This window comes from Marmota monax, unplaced genomic scaffold, assembly GCF_021218885.2.
Source record: "Marmota monax isolate L192 unplaced genomic scaffold, Marmota_monax_Labrador192_F-V1.1 WCK01_AAM20220418_F8-fsc00050, whole genome shotgun sequence".
Lineage (NCBI taxonomy): Eukaryota > Metazoa > Chordata > Mammalia > Rodentia > Sciuridae > Marmota > Marmota monax.
The window spans coordinates 4,576,334-4,600,512 of record NW_026694552.1 but is presented as its reverse complement, the minus strand read 5'-3'; the positions used below and the strand labels follow the sequence as shown (position 1 = coordinate 4,600,512).

The following is a 24,179-nucleotide window of genomic DNA, read 5'->3' as shown; positions in this document are numbered from 1 at the left end:
TAATTAAGGTACTTTTTGCTTACACATATGTATAAGACAGTTGAGTGTGTGTGTGTGTGTGTGTGTGTGTGTGTGTGTGTGTGTGAGAGAGAGAGAGAGAGAGAGAGAGAGAGAGAGAGAGAGAGAGAAAGAGAGAGAGAGAGGCATTTTCATATGTTCCTATATGGAACGGTATGAGATAAGACAGAGATAAGACAGTGGATAAAAACGTACACTTGATTTCATTACATTCTGTTGTGAACTTAAGGGTGTTGTAAAAATAAAGTTTATTAATAATTAAGGAAAAGAATCATTAAAGGGCCTGGTAGTATACTGAGTAGTAGAATATTACTTATTATGCACAAGGCCTTGGGTTCTTTTTGCAGTACTTTAAACAGAAAAAAAGCATGGACTTCAGGAAGCAGACCTCAGAATTCAACTCCAATTCTTTACTTTAAGTTGTATAACCTTGCACAAACTATTTTACCTCACCAAATCTTAGTTTCCCATGTGTGAAACTAAACTAATTATACCCACTAGTGGGATGACTATAATTTTTATCTCAGTAATGTATAAATTGCTTAAATATAGTGACACATTAAATTCAATAAATGGAAACTAGAAATATTTTATTATTTATGTGTATGCATACATATTTATATAAAGCTCACCAATTTGCCCATATAAAATGCTGTTTTTATTTGAATACTGGATGGATATGTTATGATAACTGAGATTCAAAATTGTTGAAGCATTATGTATGATTTTTCTGAAAGAGCTTCAAAGTCAGGAAACTTGAGTTTTAATGCAGGTAGCCTTGGGCAAGTCACTTTGCTTTTGGTTTTCTATTTCTATTTCTTTTTCCTCTTCCTCCTCTTCGTCATCCTTCTTCTTCTCTAATTTATAATGACATTGCCCCAAACCTGAAGCCAGGGAAATCTCTTGGTTGGCAAAAGGAAAGGTAGTGGGCCCACTCTGCTGACCATGTATGATACTTCTCTCCATGCATCCAGAACCTCTGTGTGTGTGTGCCTAAGATACAAAATACCTTACCCTTCCAGAGAGAATTTAGTCTACTGGGCAAGGGAAACCATGAAGCCAGACATTCTGCAATACCAGAGAGTCAATAAGTTCTCAAACCAGCTGTGTAATTTCCAGAGCCACCTGAATTTGCATTGAAGGAGGGCAGGGTGAAGTCTTGGTGATTACCTCTGTACCCGGATCCACTATTGATTCTTCCCAAGAACCAAGAAATCCCTGAGAGCACACAAAACTACCATGCATGCTAGGGAGGGATCTGGCTATCAGGGTGGGACAGGACAGTTTGTAGAGTGTCCTCAGGCTCACAGGCCCACAGCAAACACCCAGAGATGCCTAGGTTTATACAAGAAAGGGAGGGGCGTTGTGGCAACCACTGGATGGATAGGCTTTGATGACTGAGCTCCATGCAATTTTTTGAAACGAGAGCCGTATCTAGACATGGGTAAAAACAAATACACATCCCCAACCCCAGTGGAAGGCCACTGTCTCCATGGGCAGAACTAATCAGATGATACCCAGCCAACGTTTGGATGTTGCCCATGCATTTGATGCTAGGAAGATTTAAAAACTGGAAGTACCTGAAAGAATTCTTTTCATGTTAAACACCTCAAGAAGGAGAACTTTTTCATATTTTTTTCAATTTACCTTATAGTTTCCTATGTTGGTTTGAGTAGCTTCCTATCACTAGTTGTTATTTCAGATTTTTATATAACTTTTTGAAGTAGTTTAAACATTTGTTCATTAAATATTTCTTCTCTCTCATTTGTATTCCCTTCCCTCCTTTTTTATTTATTCTCTTTATCAATTTATCTTCTCTCATAATTCCCCCCAAATTTTGTTTTTGTTTTTCAAATTTTAAATTTTTCCCTATATTCCCTCTCTCCTCTACTTTGTATATAGTTTAATTTTGGGGAGATGGGGGTACTGAAGATTGAGCTCAGGGGCACTCGACCACTGAGCCACATCCCTAGCCCTATTTTGTATTTGATTTAGAGACAGGGTCTCACTGAGTTGCTTAACACCTCACCATTGCTAAGACTGGCTCTGAACTTGCAATCCTCCTGTTTTAGCCTCCTGAGCCTCTGGGATTACAGGCATGCACCACTGCACCTGGCAGTTTAATGTTATTTTTATATCCATTATTACATAATCTTTCGTGTATTCTATATAATCACTTCTCCCACTTCTGCTCTTTGTTTAATGGATTGTTAGAGCACATTTTCAAAAAGTTTTTATTGTATGTTGATATATGGTTTGATTTCAGGTTGTAGCTATAACTGTTATTTTCTCCTCTCAAAGTAGAGCTTGGGATTGAACATACCACTTTGAACCCATTCAATGGTGCTTTGAACACATTGAGTGGATGCTTTGTGTCCCAGGCCAGGATGTATCACAGAAAGTGGCTCAAGAAAAAGAATCTCATGTAAAAGTGATAGATATATACCCCACCAAAAAAAGAGAAAACTTCAACATATAAAAAATAAAACATGAGAAAACAAGGCAGTAAGATGCCTCTAAAAGTTCAAAATTCCCAAACAACTGAATCCATACACATTGATGTATAGGAAATGCCAAAGAATTTTTAAAAAAATGATTAAAATTATGAATTAATTTAATGAACTAAGGAATGAACTAAGAAAGAATGCAGTATATGAAGGAGAATTTCATATATTAGGCCACAAAACAAGTCTTAACAAATATTAAAAAAGAGAAAATCCCTTGAGTTTTTAAGAGCATAATGGATATTAGAAATCAATAGCAAGAAAAAATAGAGAAACTGTACAAATAATTGGAGGTTAAATATCATACATGTAACAAAGGCAATTTAAATAGGAACATTTATAGCTTTGAGTGCCTACATAAAAAACAATTCAGAAAGATCTCAGGTAAATAATCCAATGATGCATGTCGAGGTATTAGGAAAACAAGAACAAACCAATGTCAAAACCAGTAGAAGGAAAGAAATAATAAAGATCAGAAGTGAAATTACTGAGACAGAGAATGAAACAATACAAACATCATGGACTCAGATTGGTGTCTGTCTGCCCACAGAGGAATGAATAAAGAAATCGTGTTTTTTATATATATATATATATATATATATATATATGTAATTCTATTGTATATATGCAATTCTATTGTATATATATATATGTATACATGTGTGTGTACACACACACACACATACATACAAAACAAAGTTTTATTCAGCCATAAAGAAGAAGGAAATCATGTTTTTTTACAAGAAAATGGATGGAACTGGAGAACATCATGTTAACTAAAATAAGTCAAGGGTCAAATGTATTCTTTCATATGTGGGAGCTAGAAAGAAAAAAATGGGGATCTTATGAAAATAGAAGGTCAGGAGAGTGGAGGAAGGAGGTTGGGGGAGGGAGGAGAGGATGTAAAGGGAACGAACTGGGGATTTATATTGATCAAATTATGTTATGTGCATGCGTGAACACACCAATGAAACCAACTATTCTGTATATTTATTATGTAATAATAATAATAATAATATTAATAATACAAAGATCAATGAAACAGAGTTGGTTCTTTGAAAAGATTGATATTTATGAATAGTTAAGCAAGATTGATAATGCTTAGAAAAACTAATGAAATAGAAGACCAAACTAATAAAATCAGAGATGAAACAAGGGTTACTATAAAAGACACCTCTGAAATCCAGAGGATTATTAGCAACCATTTGGAAAACTATATTCCAGTAAACTGGAAAATTTAGAAAACATGTATAAATTCCTACATACATGAGACTTACCATTGTTGAACCATTGCTACAGGTAGTAAGGACTGAATCCCAGCAGGACCACCTAAGAAGTGTATGCAATATCTCCAAGCATAATCCATCAGAAGGTTCAGTGGCCAAAGGCATTTCTTTACTAGATTCTGTTCTATGCTGGTTGAGCATTATCAAAAACAAGAGATCTATTCAGTAATAATCAGCCAAGCCTGGGAATCATCTTTGTCTCTGCAGGGCATGATACTTCCCTTCCTTATTCAGAGACACCAGGGTATTTTTGTGGCATGGGAAGAGAGAAAAGCCTGAAAGCCTCTACCCTATGGTTGTGAGACACCGGTTCCCCACCCATATATACTAGGGCACGTATGAGAGAAGTATAGCTATTGGTAATGGTATATTCTAGAGGGTATTCCTGTGGGCATGAATGGTTACAGATAATGTGTTCAAGTTTATCGGGCAGGAAGTGATGGGTTACAGAAGGAAAGTTATTGAAGGAATCACTTAGGTAAATGTTAACACTATCAACAATTAAAATAGGCAAAGCATCGGGTGAAATGACAGGTAGTGCTAACATTTTTAAGGAATGAGGAATACTATTGTTTGAATGTTTGTGACCCCTCCCAAGTTAATGTTGAAACTGGATCCCCAATGCAATGGTATTAAGAGATTGGGTCTTTAGTATGTGATTAGACCATAGTGGCTCCACCTTCATTGACTGAATCAATGCTTTATAAGTTGTCTTGAGGGGGAAAATTTGTTCCCTGTATACTTTCTGTCATAGGAGCACAGTATTGATCCCCTCTGGATAACACAGCAACAATGTACCACATTAGAAGCAGAGATTAGCTGTTACCAGACACCAAATCTGATGGTACCTTGATCTTAGACTTTACAGCCTGGAGGACTATGAGAAATTTTTGTTCTTTGCAAATTTACTAACCTCAGGTATTTTGTTATAGTGGCACAAATGGACTCAGCTAAGAAGGAATGGCATGGGGTGAATATATAGGACTGACACAAAGAGAAATAAAAGGTAATATAGCCTAACAGCAATACCTTAAAGGGTGGAAGATTTTAGGGAGAAAGGGGGCAGTGAATAGAAGGGACAATTACTGGGAAGCTGCTACACAGCACAAGGAAAGAATAAAGGTACTAAGGAAGAGATTGAAGTGGGTGATGAGACATGATTAGGAATTTCTGGCCATCAAGAGCAATAATGTTGTCTCATCTAAAATTTTAAAATATGATTTATTATATTATTTTGATACTTTTATATGTAGGTGACAGAATAATTGTTGTCTTAGTTTGTTTTCACTGAATTTCCCCTCTCCTAGCTTATGAGGTATTCAGGTGGACGGAGAGATTATATAATGGAACCTAAAGAGAAACAAGTCTGAAAATATCATGTTGGCCTTTTTAAAGACCTTTTTGTTGTAGATGGGCACAATACTTTATTTTATTTATTTATGTGGTGCTGAGATAAAACCCAGTGCCACACCCATGCTAGACAAGTGCTCTACCACTGAGCCACAACCCCATGTTGTATTTTTTAAGCCTAAATTCTTTGGCACAATTATATTGGGTCATTGTCAAAAGGAAATGTAAAGAGGTAAATGAATTGTATGTGGGATGGAATGGGGACAGGAATATAAAAGGTTAAGGAGAAGGGTAAATTCACCAGGAATGGGAAGGGAGAGGAGGAACTAAAGCTTGCAAAACAGCAGGGACTCATACACTCCCAGCATCCAGGGAGTTAGTGTGACCACTGTGGATATGATCCAAGGCATGTGGATCTCAAATTTGACAAAGATTTCCACAGCCATATGTGCACAGAACCGCTAGAGCAACTTCAAGAAATTAAGGCGAAAAATAAACATATCAATGTGGGTTTGTATAAACTATAGACAAGTGGGTACCCCTGAATTTTCTCATCTGTAAAAGATATGTGGCTCCTTTGCATAACTATAATGGATGGATGAGGAAAGCACAAATGATTAAGATTAAATTTCACACCAAACCCTGAGGATGGGGTTTGGAGTCCTAATAATTGTGTTTTGTTTCATTCTTTTTTCCATATTTTTATTGGTGAATTATAGTTGTACAAAATGGTGGGATTTGTTGTTACATATTTTTGCATGCACATGAATATGTATACACACACATACACTATATATATATATATATATATATATATATATATATATATATTAACACTCCTTGGTATATATCCAGGGGATTTAAAATCAGCATTCTATAGGGACACAGGCACATCAATGTTTATAGCAGCTCAATTCACAACAGCTAAGCTAAGCTATGGAACCAACCTAGGTGCCATCAACAGATGAATAGATAAATAAAATATGGTATTTATACATGATGGAATATTACTTAGCCATAAAGAGAATGAAAGTATAATATGTGCTGATAAATGCATGGAACTGTAGACTATCATGCTAAGTGAAATAAGCCAGTCCTCCAAAAAACAAAGGCAGAATGTTCTCTCTGATATGTGGATGCTAACCCACAACAAGGGAAGGTGGGGAGGAGAAGAAAAGAAGTTCATTAGATTACATAAAGGAGGAATGAAGGGAAGGGAGAGGAAATGTGATTAGGAAAGACAGTAGAATGAATTGGACATAGCTTTCCTATCCTTATATACAAATACATAACTAGTATAACTCCATATCATGTACAACCACAAGAACAGGATCCTAATTAGAAAAAGTTATACTTTATGTATGTAAAATGTTTACAATATATTCTACTGTCATATATATCTTTAAAAAAAGCAAATAAAAAAGAAGAAAGCAATACTTTCATATCTGCACGAGATAACCTATTAGCTATAGTCCTTCTTATGTTAATGAAGGTTAATCATCAAATTGGTTAAAAAAATCTTTAGAACTTAGGTATGTTTTATAGAACTATAATAACTTTAAACACAGTTTAGAAGAACTAATGTCATTTCATCAAGTAAGAATATATACATATATACTTTAAAATATATATTGTAAAGTAAGTTATAACATAAATTCAACAGTTCATTTGAGGAAATCCTTTTTTAAAAAGCTTCACTTTTATAGAGCCCTAGTTCATGTTAAGTAAAAATGACTACAAACATATAGAAGGTATTATAATTAGAGATGTTAGCAAAAAAACTTAGTCGCCTCTATATTATGCTAAGAGAAAAATCAAGATAATCAGTGTTATATTCATACAGTCAGATTTTGAAAGCTTTAGAGCATCTGCATCAATAAAGCATATAGTTTATTTAACTAGAGGTACAAGCCAGAGAGAGAGAGAGAGAGAGAGAGAGAGAGAGAGAAATTGTAGAACAAATGAAAATTTGTATAAATCTTAACATTTGTAGGACTCAATTTTACTTTTAGCAATAAGTTTTTTTTAAATGTTTTTAATTTTAGATAGACACAATAACTTTAATTTATTTTTATTTTTTAATGTGGTGCTGAGGATTGAACACTGTGAGATGCAAGTGCTCCACCCCTGAGCTACAACCCCAGTCCAGCAATAAGTTTTTAGAAACTAAAATCAGCAGCAAACATTAAAAAAAAATCTTGATAAAACATACAATATTTGTTCTTTCTTTTAAAAATATTTTTAATTGTTGTTGGATCTTTATTTTATTCATTTATTTATATGAGGTGCTGAGAATCAAACCCAGTGCCTCACACATGTACCACTGAGCCACAACCCCAGTTTACAATATTTGTTCTTTAAGCCAGTTTTATTTGTAAACTTTATTAAGAGCACATCAGAGAGATCCAACATGGCGGCGAGAGGGGAGGCAGCGCTTTCAGTACCTCCTCAACAACGGGGTCAGAGAGACGCATGGATACGCTTAGATTCGACCTGCTGAGAAACTCCTAGCAAAATTCCACTAAAGAGAGACCGGCTGGGAATCTGTAGGATTTTTGGAGGTGACAGTTTGCGCTAGACGAGTGAATCTCCGCCACGCAGTGCAGAGGTCCAGACCCGCTAGCCGCTGCCCGCGCGACTCGGCGACTGTCGGCTGCCTTCACTGGCCCCCACGTCAGGGCGGCTAGCCTCCGAGGCGCAGCGCAGCAGGAGCGGTGCAGGGACTCTAGGAAGAGGTCTCTCGCCAAGCCTTCATGAAATAGCGAACCGGGAGCTGAAACGAACCAGAGACAGACCAGTCCCACCCCTCCCTTTGGACACTCCGGCAAGGAGCCTGGGGCCCGCCATAGCAGAGAGGTGACATCACCAAATTTCCGCGGACAGAATTCCTTCCCAGAGGAATCCACGTTAGCAGGTGTGTGACTCCCACCCCCTCCAGATACAAGCAGCCAGGAAACCTCGGGAATCTCTCCGGGGGCGTGTCTGTAGGGAAGCAGAGGGGATTCCAGATCCCCACCTCCCCTTAACACCAGCAGCGACACCCAAGATCTTAGCCACCAGTTTCTGGGGGCGTGCCCACCAAAGGGGTCCGGAAAAATTAAACTGTTGGTTCCCAGATCACCCCTCCACAGCACTGGGGCTTAGATGAATGACAGAGAGGGTGTTCATCGTTCGGGATATAGGACACGCGGTGGGGCTGCAAGTATAATCAGATCCTTGGGGAACCGCCTCTGGTGAACAGAACCTGGCTGGCTGGCTGGGAGGAGGAACAGGGGGAGGGGCCGGATAAGTGAAAGGGCTCTGGACTAACAGGATTGAGAGACTCCCAGGAGCCACCGTACAGGGATTTCTGTCAGCACATAGAGGGCAGAAGCTCGGCTCAGAGGGCACAGCTCCGCCTATTGGAAGAGAAGAAAATGGGATTCAGCCATAGAACAGGGGATGCCAGCATGGCAGAGATCTGATGTCATCGGAGAGCGGCCGAGGAGAGAACTTCATCGGTGCCAGCGGCGACGGAAACAGTTGGTCCCCTGGTAGGGAGGGTGAGTCACAGATACCCGAGTCTCTCTCGCTTTGTCGTCGAGCCAGAAGGGAGGAGCGGGGCCACCGCCCGCGCCCGCAAGGTAGGCAGACCTGCGACCAACCTGCAGATCAGGCCCAGCGGTCTGCAGGCGTGGTAGGAGGGGCAGGGCAGAGCCGCTGCCCGCGCCGGCAAGGTAAGCAGACCTGCGACAGACCGGCGGATCAGGCCCAGCGGCCTGCCAGCGTGGTACACACTTCACCCCAACTGGAGTAAGGGCAGAGCAGAGCCTTCGCCCACGGCCAGATCAGGCCCAGCGGCCCGCCTGTGTGGTGGTCAAGTGACCCCAATTGGAGTGGGGGCAGAGCGGAACTGACACCCGTGCCCGCAAGGTGGGCAGACCAGCGACCAACCTGCAGATCAGGCCTAGCGGTCCCCGGGCGTGGTAGGAGGGGCAGAGCAGAGCCTTCGCCCCCACCTGCAAGGTAGGCAGACCTGTGACAGAACGGCGGATCAGGCCCAGGGGTCGGCGGGCGTGGTAGACACCTCACACCAATCGGAAGAGGTGCAGAGCAGAGCCCCCGCCCGCACCTGCAAGGGAGAATTTTCAACTATACAAGAGCAATATAAATATATAGGGGGGGAAAAATTTCAAAAACACAACAGTTTCACCAAGAAGAAAGAAACGCAAGCAGTATGAAAAGACAAGGAAAGAAAGGACTACAAGCAATGCAGGTCAACTCAACTTTAGAAGAGGTAACAGCTGCAGCAGATGGAATGTCAGATAAAGAATTCAGGATATATATGCTTCAGATGATCTGGAGTATCAAGGAAGACATTAGACAGCAAAATCAGACAATGAAAGATCACTTCGACAAGGAATTACACAAACAAATCCAGGAAGCAAAGGATCAACTATACAGGGAGATAGAGGTTATAAAAAACAAACAAACAGAAATCCTAGAAATGCAGGAAGCAATAAACCAACTTAAAAACTCAATTGAGAATACTACCAGCAGAGTAGAACACTTAGAAGATAGAACATCAGACAATGAAGACAAAGTATTTCAACTTGAAAAGAACATAGACAGCTCAGCAAGACTGTTAAGAAACCATGAGCAGAACATCCAAGAAATATGGGATAACATCAAGAGACCAAACTTAAGAGTCATTGGGATACAGGAAGGTACAGAGCTCCAAACCAAAGGAATGAGCGGTCTATTCAAAGAAATAATACGAGAAAAATACCCAGACTTGAAGAATGAGACAGAATCCCAAACTCTAGAAGCCTACAGGACGCCGAATGTGCAAAATTATAAGAGATCCACACCTAGACACATTATAATGAAGATGCCCAACATACAGAATAAGGAGAGAATTTTAAAAGCTACAAGAGAAAGGAAGCAGATTACATTTAGGGGCAAGCCAATCAGGATAACAGCTGATCTTTCAACACAGACTCTGAAAGCTAGAAGATCCTGGAATAACATATTTCAAACACTGAAAGAAAATGGGTTCCAACCAAGAATTGTGTATCCAGCGAAATTAAGCTTCAGGATGGAAGATGAAATTAAAACTTCCATGACAAACAAAAGTTAAAAGAATATGCAGCTAGAAAACCATCTCTTCAAAACATCCTCGGCAAAACATTACAGGAAGAGGAAATGGAAAATAACAATGAAAACCAACAGTGGGAGGTAGGACAGTAAAGGGGGGGGATAATCATAGAGGAAAACAAACCATGTTTAGTAACATAAATAAACAAATATGGCTGGAACAACAACCCATATCTCAATAATAACCCTAAATGTTAATGGCTTAAACTCACCAATTAAGAGACACAGGCTAGTAGAATGGATCACAAAACAAGACCCAACAATATGCTGCCTACAGGAGACGCATTTGATAGGAAAAGACATACATAGGCTGAAGGTGAAAGGTTGGGAAAAATCATATCACTCATATGGACTTCGGAAACAAGCAGGAGTGTCCATACTCATATCAAATAAAATAGATTTCAAGCCAAAGTTAATCAAAAGGGATAAAGAGGGACACTACATACTGCTTAAGAGAACCATACACCAACAAGACATAACAATCATAAATATATATGCCCCTAACAATGGTGCAGCTATGTTCATCAAACAAACTCTTCTCAAGTTCAAGAGTCTAATAGACCACCATACAATAATCATGGGAGACTTCAACACACCTCTCTCGCCACTGGACAGATCTTCCAAACAAAAGTTGAATAAGGAAACTATAGAACTCAATAACACAATTAATAACCTAGACTTAATTGACATATATAGAATATACCACCCAACATCAAGCAGTTACACTTTTTTCTCAGCAGCACATGGATCCTTCTCAAAAATAGATCATATATTATGTCACAGGGCAACTCTTAGACAATATAAAGGAGTAGAGATAATACATGCATCCTATCTGGTCATAATGGAATGAAACTGAAAATCAACGATAAAAGAAGGAAGGAAAAAGCATACATCAATTGGAGAATGAACAATAGGTTACTGAATGATCAATGGGTTATAGAAGACATCAAGGAGGAAATTAAAAAATTCTTAGAGATTAATGAAAAAACAGACACAACATATCGGAATCTATGGGACACATTGAAAGCAGTTCTAAGAGGAAAATTCATTGCTTGGAGTTCATTCCTTAAAAAAAGAAAAAACCAACAAATAAATGATCTCATACTTCATCTCAAAATCCTAGGAAAAGAAGAGCAAAACAACAGCAAAATAAGTAGAAGGCAAGAAATAATTAAAATCAGAGCTGAAATTAATGAAATCGAAACAAAAGAAACAATTGAAAAATTGACAAAACTAAAAGTTGGTTCTTTGAAAAAATGAACAAAATCGACAGACCCTTAGCCATGCTAGCTAAGAGAAGAAGAGAGAGAACTCAAATTACTAGCATACGGGATGAAAAAGGCAATATCACAACAGACACTTCAGAAATACAGAAGATAATCAAAAACTATTTTGAATCCTTATACTCCAATAAATTAGAAGATAGTGAAGGCATAGATAAATTTCTTAAGTCATATGATCTGCCCAGATTGAGTCAGGAGGATATAGACAACCTAAACAGACCAATATCAATTGAGGAAATAGAAGAAACCATCAAAAGACTACCAACTAAGAAAAGCCCAGGACCGGATGGGTATACAGCAGAATTTTACAAAACCGTTAAAGAGGAACTAATACCAATACTTTTCAAGCTACTTCAGGAAATAGAAAAAGAGGGAGAACTTCCAAATTCATTCTACGAGGCCAACATCACCCTGATACCTAAACCAGACAAAGACACTTCAAAGAAAGAAAACTTCAGACCAATATCTCTAATGAACCTAGATGCAAAAATCCTCAATAAAATTCTGGCGAATCGGATACAAAAACATATCAAAAAAATTGTGCACCATGATCAAGTAGGATTCATCCCTGGGATGCAAGGCTGGTTCAATATATGGAAATCAATAAATGTTATTCACCACATCAATAGACTTAAAAATAAGAACCATATGATCATCTCGATAGATGCGGAAAAAGCATTGGACAAAGTACAGCATCCCTTTATGTTCAAAACTCTAGAAAAACTAGGGATAACAGGAACATACCTCAGTATTGTAAAAGCAATCTATGCTAAGCCTCAGGCTAGCATCATTCTGAATGGAGAAAAATTGAAGGCATTCCCTCTAAAATCTGGAACAAGACAGGGATGCCCTCTTTCACCACTTCTGTTCAACATAGTTCTCGAAAAGCTGGCCAGAGCAATTAGACAGACAAAAGAAATTAAAGGCATAAAAATAGGAAAAGAAGAACTTAAATTATCACTATTTGCAGATGATATGATTCTATACCTAGCAGACCCAAAAGGCTCTACAAAGAAACTATTAGAGCTAATAAATGAATTCAGCAAAGTGGCAGGATATAAAATCAACACGCATAAATCAAAGGCATTTCTGTATATCAGCGACAAATCCTCTGAAATGGAAATGAGGACAACCACTCCATTCACAATATCTTAAAAAAAAAATAAAATACTTGGGAATCAACCTAACAAAAGAGGTGAAAGACTTATACAATGAAAACTACAGAACCCTAAAGAGAGAAATAGAAGAAGATCTTAGAAGATGGAAAAATATACCCTGTTCATGGATAGGCAGAACTAACATCATCAAAATGGCAATATTACCAAAAGTTCTCTATAGGTTTAATGCAATGCCAATCAAAATCCCAATGGCATTTCTTGTAGAAATAGAGAAAGCAATCATGAAATTCATATGGAAAAATAAAAGACCCAGAATAGCAAAAACAATGCTAAGCAGGAAGTGTGAATCAGGCGGTATAGCGATACCAGACTTCAAACTACACTACAGAGCAATAGTAACAAAAACAGCATGGTACTGGTACCAAAACAGGCGGGTGGACCAATGGTACAGAACAGAGGACACAGAAACCAATCCACAAAACTACGACTATCTTATATTTGATAAAGGGGCTAAAAGCATGCAATGGAGGAAGGATAGCATCTTCAACAAATGGTGCTGGGAAAACTGGAAATCCATATGCAACAAAATGAAACTGAATCCCTTTCTCTCGCCATGCACAAAAGTTAATTCAAAATGGATCAAGGAGCTTGATATCAAATCAGAGACACGCCTTCTGATAGAAGAAAAAGTTGGCTACGATCTACATACGGTGGGGTCGGGCTCCAAATTCCTCAATAGGACACCCATAGCACAAAAGTTAATAACTAGAATCAACAAATGGGACTTACTCAAACTAAAATTTTTTTCTCAGCTAAAGAAACAATAAGAGAGGTAAATAGAGAGCCTACATCCTGGGAACAAATCTTTACTCCTCACACTTCAGATAGAGCCCTAATATCCAGAGTATACAAAGAACTCCAAAAATTAGACAATAAGATAACAAACAACCCAATCAACAAATGGGCCAAGGACCTGAACAGACACTTCTCAGAGGAGGACATACAATCAATCAACAAGTACATGAAAAAATGCTCACCATCTCTAGCAGTCAGAGAAATGCAAATCAAAACCACCCTAAGATACCATCTCACTCCAGTAAGATTGGCAGCCATTATGAAGTCAAACAACAACAAGTGCTGGCGAGGATGTGGGGAAAAGGGTACACTTGTACATTGCTGGTGGGACTGCAAATTGGTGCAGCCAATCTGGAAAGCAGTATGGAGATTTCTTGGAAAGCTGGGAATGGAGCCACCATTTGACCCAGCTATTCCCCTTCTTGGTCTATTCCCTAAAGACCTAAAAAGAGCATGCTACAGGGACACTGCTACATCGATGTTCATAGCAGCTCAATTCACAATTGCAAGACTGTGGAACCAACCCAGATGCCCTTCAATAGACGAATGGATTAAAAAAATGTGGCATTTATACACAATGGAGTATTACTCTGCATTAAAAAATGACAAAATCATAGAATTTGCAGGGAAATGGATGGCACTAGAGCAGATTATGCTAAGTGAAGCTAGCCAATCCCTAAAATACAAATACCAAATGTCTTCTTTGATATAAGGAGAGTAACTAAGAACAGAGTAGGGACGAAGAGCATGAGAAGAAGATTAACATTAAACAGAGATGAGAGGTGGGAGGGAAAGGGAGAGAAAAGGGAAATTGCATGGAAATGGAAGGAGACCCTCAGGGTTATACAAAAGAACATACAAGAGGAAATGAGGGGAAAGGGAAAAATAATACAAGGGGGAGAAATGAAGGTCAGTAGAGGGGGTAGAGAGAGAAGAGGGGAGGGGAGGGGGGAGGGGGGATAGTAGAGGATAGGAAAGTTAGCAGAACAGGACAGTCACTAGTATGGCAATATGTAAATCAATGGATGTGTAATTGATGTGATACTGCAATCTGTATATGGGCTAAAAATGGGAGTTCATAACCCACTTGAAGAAAAGTGTGAAAGATGATATATCAAGAACTATGTAATGTTTTGAACAACCAACAATAAAAAAAATAGAGGCTTATGCCAGATACCATGGCACATGCCTATAATCCCAGCTACTCAGGAGGCTGAGGCAAGAGGATTGCAAGTTCAAGACCAGCCCAAGCAACTTAGTAAGACCTGAAACTGTCTCAAACTGAAAAATAAAAAGGGCTTCAGATGTAAAAAAAAAAAAAAAGCACATCAGTCATTGCTAAACTGTTGGATCCTAGTTAAAAATACATTTCAAAAGTTACTTTTAATTCCTCTAGAATTTTGGTAGTATTAGACTTGTCATCAAACAGAACAAAATCCATTTAATATTTTAAGAAGGCAGCAAAGCAACTTGCTAATTAAAATAATGAAACTCAGTGTGTGCAGAGACTATTAAAGTATTAATGGAAAATGAGTTGTTCTATAAGCAACACCATGCCTTGTATATCAACATGAAACTTTCCTAACAAGGCAATTGTGAAAATAAATTTATAAGAGGTCAACTAGTTGTAAAACATTTAGGTTACTTATTGAGAGTATAGACAGACTGAGAGTTAAGTTTTGAAATTTCCACAAGGATTTATAATCAATTAACAAAAACAACAACAAAAGAAATGATGTCATTCCAGGAATCAGGAAGAGAAGCTATACACAGGTAATTAGCATTTTAAATCACCTGTTATCTCCTTTGACTTTTATCAGGCCTGAAACAAGGAAAGCATACTTTTACTTGTGAATTTTCAAATCTGTTAGATGAATAATGTTTTAGACAATCCATGAATGTTGTCTATAGATAGAAGCATTATATACTTATTGGAATAAAACAGAATATTTTAGAAGTGTGAAAAGCCTAAATTTTCTAGCTCTTGTTTCCTTGTGAAAGCAAAATGACTTAAAAAGCTACATTTTAAAGAATTCTAAAGGCCTGCTTTATTTAATTTACTCATTGTAATACCTATCTATACAAATTCAAGGAATTCAAGCATAGTTAATATTCTCAGTTATTTTTTTTTTTTGCCAAAAATGTCTGAAAGAGGTTGTTGTAAATAGAAAATGTTCAACTCTCTATGTTGAACTCATACAGAAAAATATCCCAGTTGGTTGGCAGTTCAGAGAATTGAATTACTAGATTTTAAAGGCATTCTTATTATGAACAAGTTCCAATTGCTGATTACAGATTTAGTAAGTCATGTGAATCAAAAGGCCTTTAAGCTAATTTTTGTTAGTTAATTTAGTACTATGTAAACAGATAATATATTGCATATAAACATATAAGTTCATAGAAGGAAACTTTAAGGCTTACATCTATCATTTGCTAGTATTAAAAAACAGACTAAGAACCTGATATTGAAAGCAATCTGTTAAATTTTAAATTTGTATTTCCAAATTTGAGGCCAGTTAGAAATTTACATCTTTTTAAAAATATTTTTTTTAGTTGTAGATGGATACAATACCTTTATTTTATTTATTTATTTTTATGTGGTCCTGGGGATTGAACCCAGTGCCTCACACATGCTATGCAACACTCTACCACAGAGCAACTACCTGGGCCCCAGAAATTTACATCTTAAAGACTAAGGCTAGCAGCCTGTGTGGAAAAATTTGCCTATAATCCCAGAGCCTCTCTGGAGGCTGATGCAGAAGGATCAGGAGTTCAAAGACAGCCTCAGCAATACATAGAGGTTCTAAGAAATTTAGTGATACCCTGTCCCCTGTTGAGAGAGAGAGAGAGAGAGAGAGAGAGAGAGAGAGAGAGAGAGAGACAGACAGACAGACAGACAGACTTAATTAGATAAAATAAAACAAAAATATAATTTAAGCAAGCCAAAAGAAGCAAAATCATGGGGTGGGGAAGGGAAAAAAGCTCAAATAAAGCAATCACAGATCACTTTAGTCCATTTCTTTTTGACAAAGGCCTATCTGATGAAGGAAGCAAGGACTATGTTTAGAAAATGTTTTGGGTAAGTAAAATGTGCTACTTTTAGGAGTTTCTTCCCACGTTTTACCAGTGGCCCAGAATATCCACCTTAAATGTTGAGAGGGGAAAACATCACACACTAAGGAGTAAATGGGGTTAGCTTGAAGTGTGGGTTGACCAGACCCTTATGCACCATCTGCATGAGCTTCCTGAAGTTCCTTCTAACCCAGTGATGGGATGGGGTATGTTCTGCAAATGAATCCCCTATGCTAGTGGATAAACATGTTGCTATAGCCATCAGAATATAGCCTATTGAAGCCCACTGTCAAGTTAATAAACATGAAGCAGTTAGACTAAATCAGCATGGACTTTTAGATTATTAGACCATGGTATAATCTTCCAAAACCAACCCAAACAAAGGAGTACTCTCCAAACCAATATAATTAATGAAAAATGCTTATGAGTTCTGAAGTCTATCTTACTGACCCAAAAAGCCAATGGCTTAGAAGAGCTCACTCAAGCTCCAAGCAGCTTAAGTTTTAAATGGCTTACTCAAGCCCAAAACAGCTCACTCAAGCCCAGAGGATGAATAGCTAGTACTGCAAAATGACCCAATGAGGGTCCAAAAACTCAATTATTGCAAATAAAATCCTCAGTGTGTATTCCAATGGGACTGCCAACAATGTCCTGTTGACCATTACCAATAACATTATTTTCCTTACCAGTGAAGAAATTTTTAAGTAGCTGAAGCTAGAGCAGGAAGGAAAGGACAAACTCCCTGGGATTATCTCTGGGTAGCTGTGAGACCCTTCCTGACTTTCCAGCTGCAGGTTCAGCTAGTTGTGAAAGTGTCTTAGCCCTGAGGTCTTTTCTCCTCAGAGATCTCTACAGGCCCAAGAAATATGCTTAAGGGTAGCGTTTTACTCCTAGAGTGGCCTGCCAAAACTGTTATTGACTGACTCTATTACCACTCAGGAGGAAAGAGGCTATGCTATAATGCTCACTGCTCCAGAAATATTTGGAGTCAAATTGGTAGGAAAATGGTTTTTATTTAATACCAGCTTTGAGGAAAGATAGATGAAACTTAATTGTTTTAGTTTCTATCTTCAAGAAGCTCTGGGGAGGAGGGAGTCTTTTAAAAGGAGAAAGGGATTCATTAGGACAAAAGATAGGACTTCCACAAATTTTGCTTCCAGGTCCTTGGAACCTCTTTATCATGTCAAAAGAAGCTAGGACTTCCTGGGCCTAGCATATCTATCTTCTAATTTCAGAAGTAGGTGGGGAGAGGCAAATTCAGTCTGTTTCATCAAGACTCTATTGTTCTATATAGTTTTGTAGACTTTTGGATAGATGGTCCCATTTGGCATGCATTTTAATGACTACCTTCCCACCTGTTAAGTCAGACACTTTCGGGTGCTAGAAACATGCCCTTAATTAAGGAGCACTTGGGATTTTTAATGGATTTACAATGTAAAATATTTGAATGAAAAGTATATTGAAAAACTTTGAAGATCCTTAAATATATCTCAGGATGCTACAACATAATGTGTTAATCTTGTGAAATAAATTACATTCGAACCAAATATTTGTATAAATCATCCAGTTGAATGGCTTGTTTTGTGCTATTTTTTATGCTACTAAACAATATTTGTCATTATTAAAGAGCCTTGAGTAATTACTATAGTAATTAGTATGTTACTTTTGTGTTCCTTTTAAAGATAAACAAACCAAATTTTAAAAGACACAATTTTTATGTCCAGATCTTTATCTTAATTGTATATTCATGAGGTAAAATGTTTTTAAATCATCCCCCATACTTTATGGCCCTTTGGTCACTAGAGTACAGATGATACTTTCATGAGACAAATAATGAATTTGTTCATTTCAAGTGGTTGTAAGTGAAGTAGCACAAAGGACAATCGAAGCAAAAAAAAAAAGTCAGCTTAAGTCATGTTTTTATTGAAAACATCTGTATGTTAAGCACCAAATGAGGCACATTGATATATAGGATGGCAAAGCTACAAATTAAAATTAATCCCAATTCTGATTTTGGACTTATCTACTGTTTCATTATGAACCAGCTTCTGAAAATATAAGTCCATATAGAATTAATTTTTCTCCTTCTGGAACTTTTTTTAATTAGTTGACCGGGTTGTGAACTACATAAAAAATTACATGTGTCAATGCTTTATGAAGTATGTTTATTAGTTTCCACCATTCATTTGAAAATAAAGATGTGTCACACTCAATGACTTTATTATCTTAAGGACCTTGTGTTCTATTATTAGCTTTAAGTGAGGGAGAAAGGCCCTGTATACGAAAAAAAAGTGTAAGACTGGAAATCAGTGTTGGGAAAAGATTCAGTTAGTAGCTTTGCAGTATTGGAGCCTGTAAATCCATTGTTCTCTTTGTGAGTGATAAAGTTATTAACAGTTAATATTCTTCAATTCATCACCCACCCTGTCCCCATGGTTTGAGAAGGGGTTCCCAGGATAACACTCCCAGACTTAGTGCTTCATTCTGTAGAATTTAATTGTAATTTATGATAACACTTTTATCTTTGGTTCATAATACTGTCCTTTTAAGTAGCTGAAGTCAGTGGGCTCTATGTATAAAGTTGAATATATCAACTTGATTGTAATGAAGCATTTTGGATTTATCTTTGAAAAAGCCTGAACAAGCTTAATGTGTTCATGTAGCCAAGCTCCTAATTGACTGGCTTCTTTTGACAAATTAGGCCCATGCCCAACTGGCACTAAGAGGAAATTTTGATGAACCTCTCTCCAGAATGCCCTAAAATGACATGAAGTACATGGTACCCTGCTTCGCATGTATCACTGCTGAGACATCTTCTGAGAGAAGTACTGTTCCTCTGGTTCCAAAGGAAGGAAACAGCTTTACTGACAACCTGCCATGATGATGCCTTCTTCTGTTTTCCATCATCAGCCTGCACTAAACTCTTTCATAAATGCTAAGAAAATATAAATATTTACTCCTTTATTTTTTTTAATTTTTTATTGTTGGTTGTTCAAAACATTACATAGTTCTTGATATATCATATTTCACACTTTGATTCAAGTGGGTTATGAACTCCCATTTTTACCCCATATACAGATTGCAGAATCACATCAGTTACACATCCATTGATTTACATATTGCCATACTAGTGTCTGTTGTGTTCTGCTGCCTTTCCTATCCTCTACTATCCCCCCTCCCCTCCCCTCCCCTCCCCTCTTCTCTCTCTACCCGCTCTACTGTCATTCATTTCTCCCCCTTGTATTATTTTTCCCTTTCCCCTCACTTCCTCTTGTATGTACTTTTGTATAACCCTGAGGGTCTCCTTCCATTTCCATGCAATTTCCCTTCTCTCTCCCTTTCCCTCCCACCTCTCATCCCTGTTTAATGTTAATCTTCTTCTCATGCTCTTTGTCCCTACTCTGTTCTTAGTTACTCTCCTTATATCAAAGAAGACATTTGGCATTTGTTTTTTAGGGATTGGCTAGCTTCACTTAGCATAATCTGCTCTAATGCCATCCATTTCCCTGCAAATTCTATGATTTTGTCATTTTTTAATGCAGAGTAATACTCCATTGTGTATAAATGCCACATTTTTTTTATCCATTTGTCTATTGAAGGGCATCTAGGTTGGTTCCACAGTCTTGCTATTGTGAATTGTGCTGCTATGAACATCGATGTAGCAGTGTCCCTGTAGCATGCTCTTTTTAGGTCTTTAGGGAATAGACCAAGAAGGGGAATAGCTGTGAATAAGGTTCCTTCTCTTTCCACTGTACTTGAAAATACAGGGGTAAGAATAGGAGGGAAGGGCTGGGATTGTAGCTCAGTGGTTGAGCGCTTACTTCAAATGCGTGAGGCACTGGGTTTGATCCTCAGCACCACATAAATAAATAAATAAATAAATAAAATGAAGATATTGTGTATATCTACAAGTAAAAAACTATTTACAAAAAAGAATAGGAGGGAAGCAGCATTAAAACTTGCCTGGGTTTCACCCATTTCATGTGAGTCTGTGTAAAGTCTCATGTATTTAGAAGAAATTTTATCCATTTCTAATTTCACTACTGTAGATAGAAAGATTTTTAATCAGATTAATATCTACTTCTTCAGCCAGAATTCCTAATGCAATACTAGGCAGAACCTCTAACATCTTTTAATCAATGCATTATTACATATTTTAAAGAAATGAATACTCCTTCAAGCAATCTTAATTCCAAGGCATTCGACAAATATACTTCAATAATGATAAAAATCAATAATTTTGATAATTTTTATTTTTAGAAGTTGAACAATGATTTATTACAGAATTTCTGATTAAGCAATTACCATTCTCAAAAGATTTTTTTGATATTTTTAGAGTATAGATTGAATACAAATTGAAATTGACACACTTATTGAAACAAATTGAAGAGTACTTAAAATATCCCATTGAATGTGTGTAGCATTAGTCCTCATTTTATAGTGTCTCAACTAAATGAATTTTGGCAGAAGTTTTGGCAGGGATTAATTTGTTTCAAAATTAGCATTATGAAAAACATTAAACTTATGCATTCTATTATGTGTGTGTATCTGTGTGTGTATATGTGTGTATGTGTGTGTGTATGTGTATATATGTGTGTGTATGTGTGTATGTGTGTGTATATGTGTATGTATGTGTGTATATATGTGTGTATGTGTGTGTATGTGTGTGTGTATGTGTGTGTGTTCTTGTGTGATTCTGCTTTGCTTCTTTTAACATCTTAATGATTATTCCTTTGTTTTGTTCTTCTGAGGATCTTACCTTATTTCAACTGACTCAACTACTCAGATTTTATCAGCCCTATTCATCCAAAATTTTCTAGATTTTCCATATTTTTAATTTTACCTTTTATTTTGAACAAGGGCTTTAATGAAAAAATTAATCTCGCTAAAATAAAACCACACTGTATCACTAGTGCTGCTCACAACCTGCCAGAACTTTCATGCTTCAAACCACAGGGCTGGGAAAATTGGCTTACAGAAGTCCCCTTCCATATCTCTGTGATGGGCTGGGTTTGTAGTACTGCTGCTACAATAGTAAAGCACAGATATAATTTCTTCTATCTGTTACAAAATATAGTGACTATGAAATTTCACTTTCCCTTCACTTTCTTCTTTCAGCTGGCAAAGGATATGGAAATTCCAGACCAGTTTACATCAAAATTGGAAATATCCATCACCTATGAACTGCTTCAAATATTTTCGGTCCTTTCTGTTTGGCTAACTAACATTTGAATCCCTCCTCTTCTTGATGTGTGCCCAGTTTCCTTTCTTCCATGATACCTTATTCATTAAAGCTCAGTTACACATTACAATCTCTCTTATGTGGTTACTTTGGGGTGACTTTGTAGATGCCATTCATTATTGTGTATATATACTAGAATAACTACCACAGAATACAAATGGGAGTTGAATTCCTAAGATAGATTTAATGTATTACTGCCTTAAACTATGATTTTAAGATAAAACTTATTAAGCTTAACACTGAGTAAATATAATGAAGAAACAAAATGAATTCCTTAAAATACTTTTTTTCTACATACTACCTAAATGAGAAAATCTTGAAATTCAAACATAGCAAGCTCCATTTGCTCAGCAATGAGGTACTTGCACAAAGTTCCCCCATGGCCTTTTGGTGTACAAATTTAAAATAAAGAAGACTACTTCTAAGGAAATGATTTGACATAAAAGTTTGTTTTCTTTTTAAAACTACTTCATTTAAAAAAGTCATTTGAGTTGTAAACACTCAAGGATAAGCCAGTTTTAGGATCACATTATTGTATCACAGTAACAGAAATGTGAATCACATTTATTACTTTAATTCATGGATTTAGGTTCTCCTAAATTCTTAACATTGAGCTACTACACTCTTGATAGAAGTTGTTAGGAAAATCCAAATCTTCATTTCTGGCAGCAAAGTGCCAAGAAATGATGTGCTATGATGAAATCACACAGTCAGCTGCTTCTTATTTTGGTAAACCAGGTAGTTTGAAAATTATTATCCCACTAGCACTGTCTTCAGATTTTAGAACAGAGCTAGAGGAATTATTAATGAGGTATACTTTGTGGTAGTTCTGTTGCTTCTCTATTGCTCCAGAACTAACCGTGTTATTGAGGATGGATATGCAGAAATTATGCTTTTCACCAGGTAGTAGTAACCATAGGTGACCAAACATCACCTATTTATGGCGTCTATATGTGAGTGATGGGCTAGCATGACTTTCACTACTCTAATTTTGCAGAATTAGGTATATGAAGAAGGTTATATTTTTTTCAAAATCTTTTCATTTCTTTACTTACAACATTAAGTCATTACATATGGAATTATCACTGAAATAATTTCAAATGAATTTCTGATTTTATAGTAATATAATTTGAAAATTTAAGTATTAGCAGTTGAAAATGTTGTTGTTTTGTTTTTATTTTGCCTACTAAATGAAGGGAAATTTTTATTCTGAGATTTGGTAAATATTTGGTGCTGTCTGATGGTCCTACCATTGTGTAGTTAATAATTTTGGAAAAGTCAGCCAATCTTGGGGATAAAATTTGACGCCTAAAGTATTAAAAAAAAAAAAAAAACAAAACTCTTTCTACAGTACATGTGTATTGGAGTTCAGTCCTGCATTCAGGCTTACAAGTGTATTATTTGGTGGTGTGTAAAAACAGCTATTGCACATCTTTGGGAATTATGAGGAAAGCATCTGAGGCTTTATTTCATTCTTACTGTAGGGAGAAAACCAGTTTAACGTGAGTGAAAAGAACATAACCGGTCTCTAACTGCAGGCTTAATTGTGAGAAAATGGGTGAGTTTCCTTTCTTTATTGCTATAATTTTCTCTGGGCATGCAGGTTGTTCAACCTTAGTCTGTGTTATAAAATATTCACTACAATTTTTATTTCACAATCTGACTTTTTTTATATGATAAGAAAAATTACATGTAGTTTGTTTTATCTTTCTGAGAACTTGTTCAGGGCCAATGCTGCTTGTAATCTAACTTATGACAGGTTTCTTTACTCCTTGTTGTAAATATGAATACAGATACTGTCCAAAGTGTCCTAAGAGTTTGTTTGAATTCACAGTAACAAAAGTTACAAAGTTTGTGCAAAAGATATTGTACACCACTGGAGTACATAGAGCTTGCTATAGTTAATTTTATATGTAAAGCTACATTCTCATTAAAACTATTCTGAGCTACATTAAAAGTTTCTGATTTAATTTTTCTCTAACAATAAAACTGAATGCTCATTTTAATCTCTAAAATCTGAAGATGCAATTGCATATATGTGATGTTTATAAATGTTATAATAAATCACTGGAACCTTTTAAACACCATAATTGCTTTGGAGCTCTTCAAGTTTTCCGAGGGTCATAAAGTAAACACGGCTGTGGCGGTTGCGCAGGGTAGAGGTAAAGAACAGCTTTAAAAGAAAGAGAAAAACACTATCAGTAGATATTTAATACATTTAACCAGATATTTCATAAACAAAAGTGTGAAGTACTAGTATATAGCTATAATTTCAATTTATCTGCATCTGGTAATTAAAATACTAAGCCAAGGGG

At 36.9% G+C, this 24,179-nt stretch overlaps 1 protein-coding gene and 1 long non-coding RNA gene across 20 annotated transcripts in view; one reads left to right on the top strand and one right to left on the bottom strand.

Annotated features, from left to right (window-relative positions):
• Window positions 1-24,179, top strand: part of LOC124076710 (uncharacterized) — a 170,100-nt gene that overhangs the window by 29,445 nt on the left and 116,476 nt on the right. For all 14 annotated transcript variants that reach the window (XR_009224595.1, XR_006846427.2, XR_006846423.2 and 11 more), the window contains exon 3: window positions 23,349-23,422. This is a non-coding gene — a long non-coding RNA (uncharacterized LOC124076710). The remainder of the gene's footprint in view (window positions 1-23,348; window positions 23,423-24,179) is intronic.
• The window catches only part of Nrk (Nik related kinase), a 128,516-nt gene continuing 125,197 nt past the window's right edge, over window positions 20,861-24,179 (bottom strand). For 2 of the 6 annotated variants that reach the window (XM_058571610.1, XM_058571611.1), the window contains one exon: window positions 20,862-24,037. In XM_058571610.1, the coding sequence (XP_058427593.1) occupies window positions 23,942-24,037 (96 nt within the window). In that variant the 3' untranslated portion in view covers window positions 20,862-23,941. Of the gene's footprint in view, window positions 24,038-24,179 lie in introns of all 6 variants that reach the window. The other 4 variants (XM_058571613.1, XM_046420780.2, XM_058571612.1 and 1 more) reach the window with 3 other exon arrangements.